The following is a 14,679-nucleotide window of genomic DNA, read 5'->3' as shown; positions in this document are numbered from 1 at the left end:
CTCACCCTCTCTGGGGTGACGGTGGTGATGAGCTCATGCCTCTGACTGCTCCAGGAAGCCCCCGGCGCTGACTCGAGCCTGCTCTTCAGTTCCTTTTCTGAAGCAGCTGCATAAATCCCACTAGGAATTCCCTACTTATGAGACCACTTCCCTCAAATGGCCAGCTTATGTGGTCACTGCTGAAAGGAGACAGATTCTTGCTCTACTGCCTGCCCTGCCCTTCTGGGGTCTTTGTGGACCCTGGAATCCAGATTCATAACCCAGGGAGTAGCATGAGATCAAAGGTACAATTGCTCTGTTGGTCCTAAGTGGCTTCACTCTGAGCTCAGAGGCTCCACGGTACAAGTATTCAGAGGCACTGAAGGCCTCACCTGACACTTGAGAAAAAAAAAAAAAAAAATACCAGCAAAAAAGAGGCAGAGGCCATTGCAGAACCAAGAAATGACCAGTCAGTAATAAAGAGCATCCACACACTTCACAGTTGTAAAATGGCTTTATGTTCCGATATGTAAAATAAAACGTCCATGCTATATAACAAAACACTTGAAGTTCCATATCACCTGTTAGCTAATGTGTTTTCTAAAAAAGCTTTATCTGTAGTGTGTGTGTGTTTATATATATATATTTATTTATATGTTTTATCTAAACCATTCTTAGTTTTTAATATCAAACATGTAATAAAAATTTAAATAGATGTCTTTCCAAATACCTCCTCCAACGTTTATTTTTATTAAGTTCATTCATTTGTAAAAAGCAAAGCTGAATTTGACATGTGGCCTGCATTTGTGAGAGAGATATATATATAATATATTTATTTATTTATATAATATATAAATAGCTATTCAGCATGCAAAGTTTAGTGATTTCCCAAGTTTGATGGAGCGTTCACCCCAGCCACATTGACGGCCTGGTGGTGTTCAATGCTAAAACGCAGGGCTGAGGACTGTGTGAGTGCCACACTGGAGAATTCTCTTTGCTCTTCTGAGCTCACTGGCTGAGTTCACTGGAAGAAACGAATTTTTCTCAACTTTCTTTATTTCTGTTGGGCTTTCTCGCTCCAGAAGCATAGATTTTCTGTGAGCGGAACAGGCCCTGGAGATGCCAGACGTCAGCTCCAGTGTGGCTTCCTGGGGATGATGCCAGCTGAGGCGTGTTTCATAACTGCCCATCATAGGATGCAGATGGCATGGTGCCTGGGAGGCCGACTCTCCGCAAACCAGAGTGAGAGACTGTATGTTGGGGACCTAGGGGGAAGGGTTCTGTACTTTACTACAAAACCTGAATGATGACAGAGATGCTACTGGTTGCATTTTCCCTCCTCTTGAAGGAAAAAAAAAAAACCTTTAAAAATACCCCTCAGGTGACATTTAGCACATGACCCTTTCCGAAAGTCATCCCTCAGACCTCAGAGTTCCAGTCATCAATGTCTAGGCCACTAACTGAGCAGCCAGCTGTACTATCAAAGTACATGTTGTGGCTTAGCTGAGCCCACCTCTCAGGCAGTCTTACAGACTCTCCAGAAGCCCAAGGAATGGGCCTCCTGCTACCAAAACCAGACTCTCAGCTCCCCTTGCAAATAGAAGGCCAGGAACTCTAAGGTGTGCACAGAGCCGTCACACCCCAGCAGCAAGAATCTTCCTACCCCAGCAATGAGAATCTTTCCCCATGGGACAGACCTCCCCACCTGGCCCCTGAGTAAATCAACAGTTATAAAACCTTTCCAATAACTCATAAGAACCCTCCACTCCCATCCCACCCACGGGCATGTCAAGAGATGTCAGATAACAATGGACCCAGGTCCTGCAGCCAAAATCACTTCTTAGATAAATGTGGTGTTTTTTTTCTTTGTCATGACCTCAGTTGTATGTCAGAAGATGGATGCTCTCCAAATACATACGTGCTCGCGTGCAGACACACACACACACACACACACACACACACACACACACACTCCCTCTGGAATACCTTCCTGTGTTTCTTGGTAGTGCAGGCCACCCACAGAGGTTAATACTGGAGCAACGCGGTCCCGGGGCTGTGGAGGAGACGTGAGAGTCATCCATCAGTCCAGTTCTCCACAGTCCCCATTCCTGAATGGTACTGTAAGGAAGACTCTCGGGACAAGGAGAAGGTTTGAGAGTAGAGAAACTCATTGGCAGCATTTAGATGTGGTGAGGGTGGCTTCCTCTCACATCCTGGGGGAAGGCCGCGCTCTCTTGGGAATGAGGCGCTGGGCCCCCGCTCTCGGACCTGAGACTGGGAGAGCTGATTGTAGACGCTGAAGTGGGCATTTCCTGGTGGCTGGGAGCTCTGAGCGGAGAGGGTGGGCAGCCGCGGCATCATGGTGGTGGCGGTGAAGTGGGTGGGGAAGGGCTGGTATGGCACAGTCTCCATTGTCTGCACGCTATAGCCGGTGTACGGCGACACTGAAGTCCACATGTTACAGCTCAGCGGAGGTGGGGGCAGGTCGTCCACCCCAGACACCCCGGCAATCTCGGGCCCTGAACCTGAGTACATACAGGCTTCTCTGGGGGTCACCTCACTGCAGTAGGAGGGGCTCAGCATCTGCTGGTCGTAGGGAGGGGGAGAACGGAAATAGTGATCCTCCCCCACCGAAGAGGGGGCTTCCAGATAGGATCGCTTGCAGGGTAAGTCCAGGTGTCGGGCACCATCTGCTGAAAGACAAAGTAACACTCAGGAAGAACCATTTCCACCAGCCCAGGCCCCAGGGCACCCTGCTGGATGCTGGGACAGCCTGTCCTTTTCCCTCGGCACCCGCCCTCCCCATGTTGCCATGGCACTCCCAGAGCCATTTCAATCAGCCACAGCTTTTATAGGGTGGCAGCCGCCAAGAAGTAGTCAGATTACGGACCCTACTCAGAGGCCACGGGGGACACCACATCACCGGACACTGAGGGCCGGGCTTAGCCAGGCAGCACTCGGCTTTGATCCTTCGCCAGCCTGACTCTTGAGAGAGTAAGAGGCCTTGGTGTGCAGTGGCATTCTCAGGCTAGGCCCACCCTGGCCAAGGAAAGTAGAGGCCCTTGCCAGGCCAGCCCAGGCCCAGAGGCCACATCTGTCCGAAAGAGCCAGAAAATTAAGGCCATGAGGTTTCTGCCTCCATCCTCAGCTCCCAGGAAGACCTCAGGGAGCCAAAGCCACTTGTAGGCATGTTTCTGTTGTTTTTAGAAGAGGAACTAACCTCACATGTGTTTAAAGAAGAGCCATCGGATTTTTACTACACAGATTCCAACATAACAGTGTCTACAAAATTAAGAAATAGAACTGATAATAAGTGAAAAAGGTGACATACTTTTCAGGCTAAGCAGATACTCTGGAGGAAGACGACATCAGATGCCACAAATCCGACATCCTCCACCAGGAGGGTCTAACTATCTGGAGTGGTGCGCCCTCCCCTGGGATCCAGGGCTGACCCAGGCCTGAGGGTTTGGGGAGCAGCCCACTGAGCCAATTTAAGAACACTCATCCGGGCTGGGTGCGGTGGCTCACACCTGTAATTCCAGCACTCTGGGAGGCCAAGGTGGGCGGATCACTTGAGGTCAGGAGTTCAAGACAGCCTGACCAACATGGTGAGACCCCATCTCTACTAAAAATACAAAACTTAGCTGGGCGTGGTGGCATGCACCTGTAATCCCAGCTACCGGGGAGGCTGAGGCAGAAGAATCGTTTGAATTCGGGAGGCAGAGGTTGCAGTGAGCCCAGATTGCACCATTACACTCCAGCCTGGGAGACAGAGCGAGACTCCATCTCAAAAAAAACAAAAACAAAAAAAACCCAAAAAACACAAACCCCACACATCCATGGCTCATCTTGGCCTCCCTCCTCCTGTTTTCTCCAGGGATTCATTCTGGGAGCTGTGTGTGCACACAGGGCTGGAAGCAGAGGGGCTGAGTGGGTGTGAAGGCCTGTGCTCACCTCTCTCCTCTGCCCCTGCTGGTGGCATCTGCCCTTTCCAGGGAGACCTGCTCCTCTCCCTGGCCGAGCTCTCTCCTTTGCCCCTCACTCAGCCTGATTCTCTGTCTTCTCTCCAAATCCCTCTCTTCTCCCTGCGCTAAGCTCTCGATCCTGGCAGGTGGCTTACTCACTCTAGGTCAGGAGTTGGCAAACATTTTCTGCAAAGGGCCAGATAGTAAATATCTTAGGCTTTGTGGGCCACAGGGTATCTGTTGCAACTACGAAACTCTGCTGTTGTCCCATGAAAGCAGCCATAGACAACCTGTAAGTAAATGAGTGTGGCTGTGTTCTAGTAAAACTTTATGGACACTAAAACTTTAATTTCACATAATGCTCACATTTCATGAAATATTCTCCTTTTGATTTTTTTCAATTGTTTTGAAATGTAAAAACTATTTTGTACAGGTAGCAGGCTGGGTTAGGTCCGAAGGCCACAGTTTGACGACCCGTGGTCTAGGTCACTGAGTTCTAATGAGACTTATGCAGGGGATCTCGGAGCTCTGCCGGGCTAGTCCCTAGGAACAGGGCTGAGGGAACATTCTAGATGGCAAGCAAAAGTCACCAGGCTCATTCTGAAGGGAATTTCAGCGGCCCCGTGAGGTCTTCTGGTGGAGTAACATGAATCATCGCAATTCTATCCATGGAGGAATCAAAACCTGGCACAGAGCACAGACGTGATGGTGCCTAGCTCCGGGCTCCTCCTCTTTACGAAGAGGCCTGGCACAGAAGGTGCTGTGGCTTGTCTTCCCAGCCCCATCTACATCCACAATAGCTCATCTCAACTCTCAAGCAGCCACTGCAGATCCTGGAAGGAATGATCGGATGAAAGGCCCTGCATGTGAGACACCAAGTCCTCCCTGTTCTGGAATTGAGGTTGCTTTGACAAATAACAGCTCCAATCCCAAAAACTCTGGACCGGGAAGTGTCAGCCTCTTCCTGCACTTCCAGGCAGAGCCCAGCTCACCCCATGAGGCTCTCAGAGCAGTGACTGCAAAGCAACACTTGGAAAGGCATCTGGGGACACCAGGGCTACAAGCTGTCTGTGAGGGTTCCAAAGGCAGCATTAAAGATGAGAACCAGCATCCCTGCACTGGAAAAGATGGCCCTGCGCCCAGCTGTGATCCCTAACTCTTCAGGCTCACTCTCCCAGGCCACACAAGCACCAGATGCGTGTGTGTGTGTTGGGAGGTTGGGGGGCTGCAGAGTGGTTTCGGGGAGAACCTCACCCCTTCTCTGATCCCCTAGGGCTTCTAGACCAGGAGAGCACTACCTCGTCTTTTCAGGCAGTGATAGAAGAGGCTTGAGTCCCTCTGGGCAGGAAAGGTGCTGAGGGGCAGGTCCTGCGGCTCCGCCAGCTGCGAGTGAGCGCCGTTCTCGTGCTGGTAGTGCTGGAGCGCCTGGTGGGTGCCGAGCAGGGGGCCCACGTCCGGTGTGGCCGAGAGTTGGGGGGAGATGAGCCTCTGCCTCATGATGCTTTTGGAAATCACGGGGTATTCTTTGCTGAAGGGGTGGGGAGGGCAGGAGGAGAGACAGAAAGAGAGTGAAGATGCACTGAGGGTCACAGAGGCCACATGCCTGAATCCCATCTGCCCGCCCCACCTCCCGGGCCGCGCAGCCCCACCTCTGCAGCCGGGCCACACGCAGGTCACTGTCATCACTGCCCCGGAATCCCTTGGCAAAAGGGTTGTTCTCAATTTTCAGCTGGGTGATCTGTGGGGAGAAAACACACAGGGTCACCGGGAGGAGGGCGAGACTGGGCTGACCTCTGGCCCTCCTGCCTCCCCAACCCCAGGCAAAGTCAGAACTAGGGTAGGTCTGGGGAAGTGGGCCTTGCCATTCCCACCTGGTTTGTTCCTGGCTCTGATCCCTTCTCCTTGCCCTCCACCCTCCGATTCTTTCTGCTGCTGCCCAGCCCTCTGCACTGCCGGGATTCTGTCCCCATGGGTCTCTCCTGGGGACCTGTAACAGCTTCCCAGTCAGCATCCCAGGCCTGCCGCCTGAATCTGTGCAACTACCACATCAGGCTCTGAGTGACCGTTCTAGATGCAATTCCGACTCTGTCACTCTTCTGCCTAAGATCCACCACAGCCACGGCCCTCCCCCAGTGACCCCTGCCCACCTTGCCAGTCCCCGTGTGCATACTGTGGAAAGCAGATGGGTGGCAGAGCACGGCTGTCAGTGACTGGGACACAGTGGGGGTGGCTGGGCTGGGCGGGGCAGTAGCGAAGGTGGGAGGTGGCCGACCACAGCCTGGGAAGTGCCTCTGCTCAGGCTCTGCTTCCACACCCCAGCTGACAGCACCCCGGGGCTCCTCTCCCCATTCCCTACCCCTCTCTCTGAAGGCACCAGGAGATGAACCAAGAGAAAGAAGATTGTGGAATGAAAGGGTCCAATGCTCAAACCACAAGGCAGGCTCCAAGCTCCTGGTTTTTACAGTTGCCAATTTTCTACATTCCGCAAAACACAGAGACCGTAATTCCTCTGCGCTGGAGATGGACGTGTCTAGTGTCCTTTTCTGTTCATCATTGGATTTGTTCACGGTTCTGAGGGACTCTAGGCTTCTGAGGGCCCTGCACTAAGCCTGCCCAAGCCCTGCTGGGACTCTGGCTTCATACTCTGCCTGTCTGCATGGTGGAAGGAATGCAGGATGGTTTTAAGCGGGGTCTGTGGGGCAGTGGCTGTACCTTGTGATTCTGGTAGGAGGTCACAGAGATGAAGGAGGTCTCTGGAAACACGTGGGTGCAGAAAGCGGTGTTTTTGGAGCCAAAAGCGTTGTTCTCATCAGCCTTAACGATGTGGAGCCGCGGCTGGTACTTGTGCATGGAGTTGAGGATGATCTGGAAGGGAAGGATCTCATGCTGAGCTCCAGGTCCCCATCCGCAAACCCCAGGCCTCATTCATCTGGCCCTGGCCTGGTTTTTCTCATTCTCCTCAAAGCACAGGATCCAGGGCCTGTGGACCAGGACTGGAGCTCCCAAGTGAAGAACCAAGCCCCTGGGCCCCAAACTCTCTCCACCCCGTCCCCACTTAGCCTCTCTGCACCAGCACTAACGCCCAGCCCCAGGCCTTCCCTGATGTGACCAATTATTCACTGTGGTAATGGAGAACTGGAGTAAGCCCTTACCAGTGTAAAAGCCCACTGTGAACTCAGCACAGTGTAGCAGGTGGAATTCTGAGCTGTCAGCAAAAGTCTCTAGGGTGCCACCAACTCACTGTTTGATCTCAGACAAGTCACTAGGCTTCTCTGTGCCTCAGTTTCCACATTTGTAAATGGGATCACAACACGTAACCTCCCCTCAGGGGTCCCCCTCCAGCCTCACCTCTTCTCAATACCCTTCTTACACATGACCTGCCTCTTCTAGAAATACTTGGGTTTTGCAGGATGAGGGAGAGGGAGGAAGCCGAGGAAAGTGTCCCACTGTAACTTTTTTGTTATTGCTCATTTGTTCTTTCTTTTCTTTTCTTCTTTTTTTTCTTTTTTTTTTTTTTTCTGATGGAATCTCACTCTTGTTGCCCAGGCTGGACTGCAGTATCGCAATCTCGGCTCACTGCAACCTCTACCTCCTGGGGTCAAGCAATTCTCATACCTCAGCCTCCCAAGTAGCTGAAACTGCAGGCGTGCTCCACCATTCCCAGCTAATTTTTTATATTTGTAGTAGAGACAGGGTTTCACCATGTTGGCCAGGTTGGTCTCGAACTCCTGACCTCAAGTATCCGCCCACCTCGGCCTCCCAAAGTGCTGGGATTACAGGCGTGAGCCACCGTGCCTAGCCTTGTTCATGCATTTCTCAATGTTCACAGAGGCTGGCTGAGGATGTGCTGGGGAGACCCAAATGTATCCTGCCTTCAGACCTGCCCAAGGCCGCTCCCAGCCCTCAGGGAAGTTCTTCAAGTGTTCAAGGTGCCAAGGTAGGAGACGGTACAGTTCCTAAAATAATGCCATAGAAGGCAAGAGGCCCCCAATCCCAAGGGCCCTTGAGGATGCCATGGGCTGGGGGAGGTGGGTTGCCGCGGCTGGACAAAGCTTAGCAAAGCGCCCTGGAGGCGCGGCCGCCAGAGCCCCTGGGGCCGCTCACAGTAGTTGCTGCTCCAAACCTGCTTCATTTGGCTGCGCCCCACGGTAGCAGCTGCATCATGTGCCATTAAAATGTATTTTTTATCGTTGACATTTGCCAGACGCCCTCCCCACTGAAGGCAGGACCAGGAATTTGGGGCATTTTATCAGCCCTGCAGCTTCTGTTAACCCTTTGGTTTCTGTGGCTGGGCTAGGCGGGCCCTAGGGTCCTCTTCCCCTCTGAGCTCCGTTCTCTGTAGCTGGGAGTGCCCTTTCCTTGGGTTGGTGGTTGGGCTGCCGCCCTTCTAGGTTTCCAGGGATGGGGCCTGGTGCTGACGCTTAATGAAAGGTTTAACCCGTTAGTGACCAGAGTGCCATGAGAAAGGCCAGAGTCAGGCTCTTCCATGGCAAGTCTTGGCCAAAGTCTTAGTCTGGGAAGACTCTGCGCTCATCGTGCCCTGGGGCACAGGGATAACTTAGAGAGCCAGCTCAACTGAGGAACGGGTGGGCCAGGACCTGGGTTGTGGGTACTGGCCTTCCCTGGGCTCCTCGGTTGAGCTGGGTGACTCCATCCAGCAGGAACCACACTTGCTGCCTTCTGCACTGGCCACTCCCCCATCAGCCCTCAGTGACAAACCTCTGGACCCTCACAAGGTGAGTACATAACTCCCCAAACCCCAAAGCAGGTCCTGCAGCTGGGGACCTGCCGCCCAACTGGGGGCCTGCAAGGTGAGGAATACAGAGTGAGGCTACAGGACACAGGTCCCGCTTAGAGAGGCCTTGCTATTTGTCCCTTTCCAGGACGCTGGAGATGCTCCTGTGGTGAGAGGAACTGCGCCTGGAAAACACCTCCCAGCCCCTTTAGGTGACTCCATCACCCTGCACTATTCACAGAGCTCCAGGCACCCACAAAGGACCCACGTTCCCAGAAGATCTGGCAATGGAATACTTGGGAGGTGGCCTGATGGCTCCAGGAATGCCCAGTTTCTACCTGCGCACCTTTGCACATGCAGGTCCCTCTGCTGTCTTGATCTTTCTTTCACATTTTCTTCTCACCTTCTGGGCCTAACATCTCTTCTAGGAAGGCCCACCTCTTCCAGGAAGGCTCAGGTCCAAGGGCCTGCTCTGAACACCCAGTTCTGAAACTTGCTTCCATGCGTTATCTACCTGGCTGTCATTCTGCATCCTAGTGGCTTCCTATTTCTTCTTTTCCCTTCAGTTACACTCTAAACTCCTCAGGAGAAAGGGCTATACCTTTTATCCTTTTGTACCTCCAGGCTCCTTTGCCCCCAGACAGGATCTAGTGAGGGCAAGGTCGGGTTTGAGAGTGGGAAGATCTGGGCCACAGCCACAAACCCTCTATGGGAACGTGGGCAAGTCCCCTCCTCTCTGGTCTTTGCTTGCTCACTAAAGACGAGATCATCTCTAAGGCATTTTCCAGGTCAAAAGCGGTAATGAAACATGCACAGAGACGATCTCCCATGAGCTCAGTGTTCCAGCTCCTTGGCATGAAGGCCTCTCCCAGTCACTCTAGCCCTCCAAAGGTGGCAGCACAAAGGGAGAACAGAAACTGGACTGAGAGAACCCAGGATAGAGCCATAGGCACCAGCACCTCATGAAGGTTGTGCAGGACACTAGGACACGTGGCAGCAGCTTCCCTGCTCCTGTGACACCTGGGCAGTCATGAGCAGTCGTGGGCTGATCAAAGCCCTGGGTATCATCATCAACTCCCTTTCTCCTCACTGTCATCCACCTCCAGGTGCACTCAGTGACTGATTCCTGTGACTCTATCTATAAAACAAAAGCCCCTCCATTCCCTTTGCACACCCCTGCTTCAGGCCCCACCATCTCTGGCTGGGCTGCGGGGACAGCCTTCCCCTATTTCCATGTACTTTCTCTTCATTTCATCCTGCAACACATCCCATCAGTTCACTCCCCTGCTCAGAACCTTCTGGGAAATTCAGGAAGATGTGCATTGCTTAAGAGCAGAGCCTTTTATATTTCCTCCTCTTCCCCCCACATCCCCTCCTACGACTGCTGCCAGTATATAGGACTCAATAAATGTCTTATATCCACAATCCACCTTTGATTGTTCCCGCTTGACCCTTGGAATAAAGGCCAAACTCCTTAGCCCATCAGACAAAGTCCCTGATGACTAGGGTGGAGAGACTGCCCAACATACCTTCCGAGGCAGGGAACCAGCCAGGCTCACAGGGAAACCTGCAAAGAGGGAAGCTGCCAGTCCTACCGGGGCAGGTGGGAGCCACTGGGTGAGGGTAACCCCAGTCATAGAGAAGTCAAGAAGGGTGCAGACGCCTTCATGATCTCTGTTCACCTACGTCAAGTCCTGAGCAAGCTCTTCTCCTTTCCCAACCATTGGGGTCCCTATCTATAAAGTGGGGACTTTGACTAAGTGGTCCCAAAAACCCCTTCTGACTCCGACAGTCTAGAACCTTGACAAGTATCTGGAAGAAAGTCTCACCCATTGAGCCAAGGCAAGTATAAACTTGAGCCTTAGTCCCATCAGCCGGGAGAATGTGAAACCAACTCAGTGACTCACACACCTGGCTTTGCTCGGAAGTTCCTCAGGCGCCACATTAAACTACTTTGCCAGAGTTTCACATTTATATTTGCTGCAGAGGATATGGGGCCAAATGGGCCAGCCACGTCAACAACCCCACTACATGACTGGTTCCGTCATCATCATCATTTCACAGAAATGGGATTCATTATGTTCTGGCCACAATTCAGAAGCCTGTTCTATTTTAACAACTGCAATTGCGCCAAACATCCCTCTCCTCAAGAGATCGCCATAGCGTGCTTGGCCAATAAAGCCCAGATCTATCTACATTGGAATCAGAGAACATTAGGGCATGGAGAGGCAGGCCATTGAGATCATTTGCGTCCAGCTCTCTAATTTTACAGATGAGGAAGAGAATGCTGGTAGTAGAGACGTGACTCGCCCAGGAACACACAGCTGGTTGGAGACACAGTCTGCAACAGGATCCAGATGGCCTGTGAGAGAGCACACATCGCTCTCAACAAGCTCAGAGTTCATGAGAAGGTGCCAATTAAACACTGTAAAGGACTTGGGTCAGCAGGCCCTGCTCTCCATCACAGAACACACATTATGTGGATGCTAGCCCCTCAACGGTGTGGCTAATGTCCATTTTGTCAGATACTAAAACCAGATTTACCCTGTACCATAATTTTACTTTCTGTGACTACCTTCTCCATCATCCTTCTGATCCTCCCCAGCCCTACCAAGAGGTTAGGACAGTGACAGGATCTCAGCTTAAACACCAAAGAAGAAAAGAAAGAAAACTGAGACCAGAATGATAAGAGGTGCGTCCAAGGAAAATTCAAACTAGAACGAAATCAGGGAGCCCATCAGCCCACTCCAGAGGCCTTGGCCAGAGGAACCTCAGGCCTCACGTCCAGGGAGCAACACTGGGGTGGTACCATGGGACCTCCAAACCTTCCTGCCCTCTGCCACAGCAACAGCAATAACAGCTGGCACTTACTGAGCATAGCCTGTGTGCCAGGCCCTGTGCTAAGTCATTTACATGCACCATAAAATTAATCTTTACATTATCCATATAAAGTAGGCATTAATTATTATTGCCCTTATTTTAACGGGCAAGGGACTGAGGGTCAGGGAGGGACAGGCATTTGCCCAGCATCAGACAGCCAATTTCAGGCACAGCCAGAATTGGTACTAGTTTCCAAGCCTGAGTTCATACCTCAACCTCACTGGGGAGGATGGGACCTGATCTGGAGCTCAGGGCTTGGCACATTGTCAGGGATCAGCAAATGTGGAAGGAAAGGAGGAAAGAGGGAGATAAATAGCTCTAGGTCCCCAATGGCAAATTTGCAGCGTAAGCTTTGGGGGGGCATCCAGCATAAGCTTTGGCAGGGGAAGTGGCTTTGCTGTCTAACTACCACCTCCTTCAGGAGTTTCTCGTGCACTTACCATCCACCAGCACCCACTGGCTTGCCAGACACGATGGCTAGGCACTAGGATGTCACAGTGATTGGAAACCTCATGGTTTACTATCTGGTGGTGAAGTCACATAGTAACCCCGAAACTGAGCAGAAATAAGCAGTGAGAAAATGTAGTGAAAGAAAGGCTGCATTTATCATGGTAACGAATCAGGTGACACACCTAACGAGAAACGTGCAGGGTCACTTCAAGGAAACCTGAATACGCTTGAAGGACCAGAAAACCCTTCAGCAAATAGAAAAGGATTCCTATCAGTCTCCTCTAAGTAAATTTATAATTTAAAGCACATCCAATAAAAATACAAATAAGCTCCTTTTTTTCTTTTAACACTACAAGCTTATTCTAAAGTTTATATGAAAAAATAGACAAGACTAGCCAAGAAAACTCTGAAGAAGATCAAGGAGGCCCAGTCCTGCCAAACACTAAAACCTATTATCCAGTCTCAACAGTTAAAAGACTGGCGTGTGAACAGGCACACATTCATATGGGGATTTAGTGTTCAGAAATAAGGCCCCTCAACCAGGGGAGGAAAGTGGACGACTCAATTAGTGATCCTGGGACAACTGGATAGCTCTCTAGAAAAAAAAAAAAATTGGATTCACACCTCAAATCAAGGCCAGGATAAATTCCAAAAGGATCAATGGTTTAAATGTAAAAATAAATCCATAAAATACTAGAAGAAAAGTCCCTTATAAGTAAGGAGGAGATTAGGGCTTTCAATAACTCAAAATCCAAAACCCAGAAGGAAAAGACTGATCAATTCAATCAAAAGCATCGGCGTGGGAATATCACTACAGGCAAAACCAAATGACAAATGATAACCTGGACATGTGTAACTCATATCACAGATAAGAGCTACATCCTCCTAATTTATAAGAGTTCTTAGAAATTGATATCAAAAACCTACAAGAAAAATGAGCAAAGGACAAGAACAGCAGTTCACAGGAGAGGAAATTTATTAAAATAAGATGCCTAACCTTACTCATAATAAAGGAAATGCAAATTAAAGCTAAAACTGATATCTACTTTTCACCTGTCAAACTGACAAAAATCTAGACGTTTGTTCTCCCACCCTTATTGGTAAGGCCATAGTCAGTGCTGGAAATATATACATCAGTACAGCTCCCATGGAGGGGAATTTGGTGATAGTTTCAAAGTTACAAATCCGCATACCCTTTGAACAGGCCATTTATCTCACAGATATACTTGGCACTGTGTAAAATGGCATATGTACAAGCTTAATCAGAAGAGCAAAGAATAAAAAAAATCTAATTCCTTCCATAAGAGCTGGCTACATGATTTCTAAAACAATCATTCAATAAAATTCTATGCAGCTGCAGGCTGGGCACGGTGGCACATGCCTGCAATCCCAGCACTTTAGGAGGCCGAGGCAGGCGGATCACCTGAGGTCAGGTGTTTGAGACCGGTCTGATCAACATGGTGAAACCCTGTCTCTACTAAAAAAGGAAAAATACAAAAATTAGCTGGGCATAGTGGCAGGCACCTGTAATCCCAGCTATTCAGGAGACTGAGGCAGGAGAACTGATTGAACTCGGGAGGTGAAGGTCGCAGTGAGCCAAGAGCGCACCATTGCACTCCAGCCTGGGTAACAAGAGCGAAACTCCATCGCAAAAAAAGTATAAAATAATAATAATTCTGTGCAGCTGCAAAAGCGATGAGGAAGCTCTCTCTGAATGCACTCTTCTCTAAGAGATATTATTAAGTTTACAGAGCAAGATGCAAAAAATGTTTCCATAGTATGCCACCTTGTGTGTGTAAAAGAGGGGATTCCAGGTTACACATTCTGCCTGTGTGCAAAAACAAAACAAAAATGCTGAAAGGAAATTAGTAACTGTGGTTGCCTGTACTGGGGGTTGAAACAAACAGTGGATCAGGAACAAGTAGAAAGAGATGTCGTATTGTAGACATTTTAATTTATTCAATGATTTATGTTTAAAGCTTGTGAAAGTACTTCCTATTCATAAATAAAATTTTAAGATGCAAATAGGTACAAAATTATAACTTTGGCAAGTACCAGCATGAAAAGTTGCATAGTGCTCTGACAGCGTAGAATGAGGACCCCAACCTTTCTCTCTGAAGAACGTGCATTTGAGCTTGGATCCCGCAGCTCAGGAGTAGCTACCTAGGCAAAGAGGGTGGGAAGATCGTCCCAGGGCTAAGGGTGGGGCAGTCAGGCCTATGCCAGTTATGAAGCCCAGTGGCTAGAGCAGGAAGTCACATATTTATGTGGGGACTAACGAGTGCTACTTTGTGACTGAGGAACTGCAGTCCACACCTCTAGCCCAGGGGCTAATGCAGCCCCTCCGACAGTTGGACTCACTGGGTCAGAAATCATAAACTGGCCCTCCCTCCTCAGCAATCTGGGATACCCACATGCCACCATTTCCACATGGTGCTGCAGGATACAGGTCCCACCTATGCCCCAGTAAGGCCGTCCCCAACTTCCTGAAGCCCAGGTATTTCTAGAAGCTTATTCAGAAGAGAAGAGGAAGAAAGCTGAGGGAAGCAGCTTCCCTTCCTGTTTGGATGAACGGAGGCAGGATGGTGCACTTCCGGGTTCTTCTTCACCACCAACTCTTCCCGTGTGTGCGAGAATGCAGCTGACGCCCGGGAAGGTGCAGATTAATCA

General features: G+C 50.3%; 1 protein-coding gene across 2 annotated transcripts in view; it reads right to left on the bottom strand.

Moving 5' to 3' along the window:
• Window positions 1–474: 474 nt before the first annotated feature.
• The window catches only part of TBX4 (T-box transcription factor 4), a 33,190-nt gene continuing 18,985 nt past the window's right edge, over window positions 475–14,679 (bottom strand). The window contains exons 6-9 of one of the 2 annotated variants that reach the window (XM_023203976.2): window positions 6,657–6,809; window positions 5,594–5,682; window positions 5,243–5,472; window positions 475–2,672 (exon numbers count right to left, since the gene is read on the bottom strand). In XM_023203976.2, the coding sequence (XP_023059744.1) occupies window positions 2,053–2,672; window positions 5,243–5,472; window positions 5,594–5,682; window positions 6,657–6,809 (1,092 nt within the window). In that variant the 3' untranslated portion in view covers window positions 475–2,052. The remainder of the gene's footprint in view (window positions 2,673–5,242; window positions 5,473–5,593; window positions 5,683–6,656; window positions 6,810–14,679) is intronic. The other variant, XM_023203977.2, reaches the window with a different exon arrangement.

Source organism: Piliocolobus tephrosceles, chromosome 16 (assembly GCF_002776525.5).
Source record: "Piliocolobus tephrosceles isolate RC106 chromosome 16, ASM277652v3, whole genome shotgun sequence".
Classification (NCBI taxonomy): domain Eukaryota; kingdom Metazoa; phylum Chordata; class Mammalia; order Primates; family Cercopithecidae; genus Piliocolobus; species Piliocolobus tephrosceles.
The sequence above is the reverse complement of the archived record's forward strand: the minus strand, read 5'-3'. Positions and strand labels throughout refer to the sequence as shown.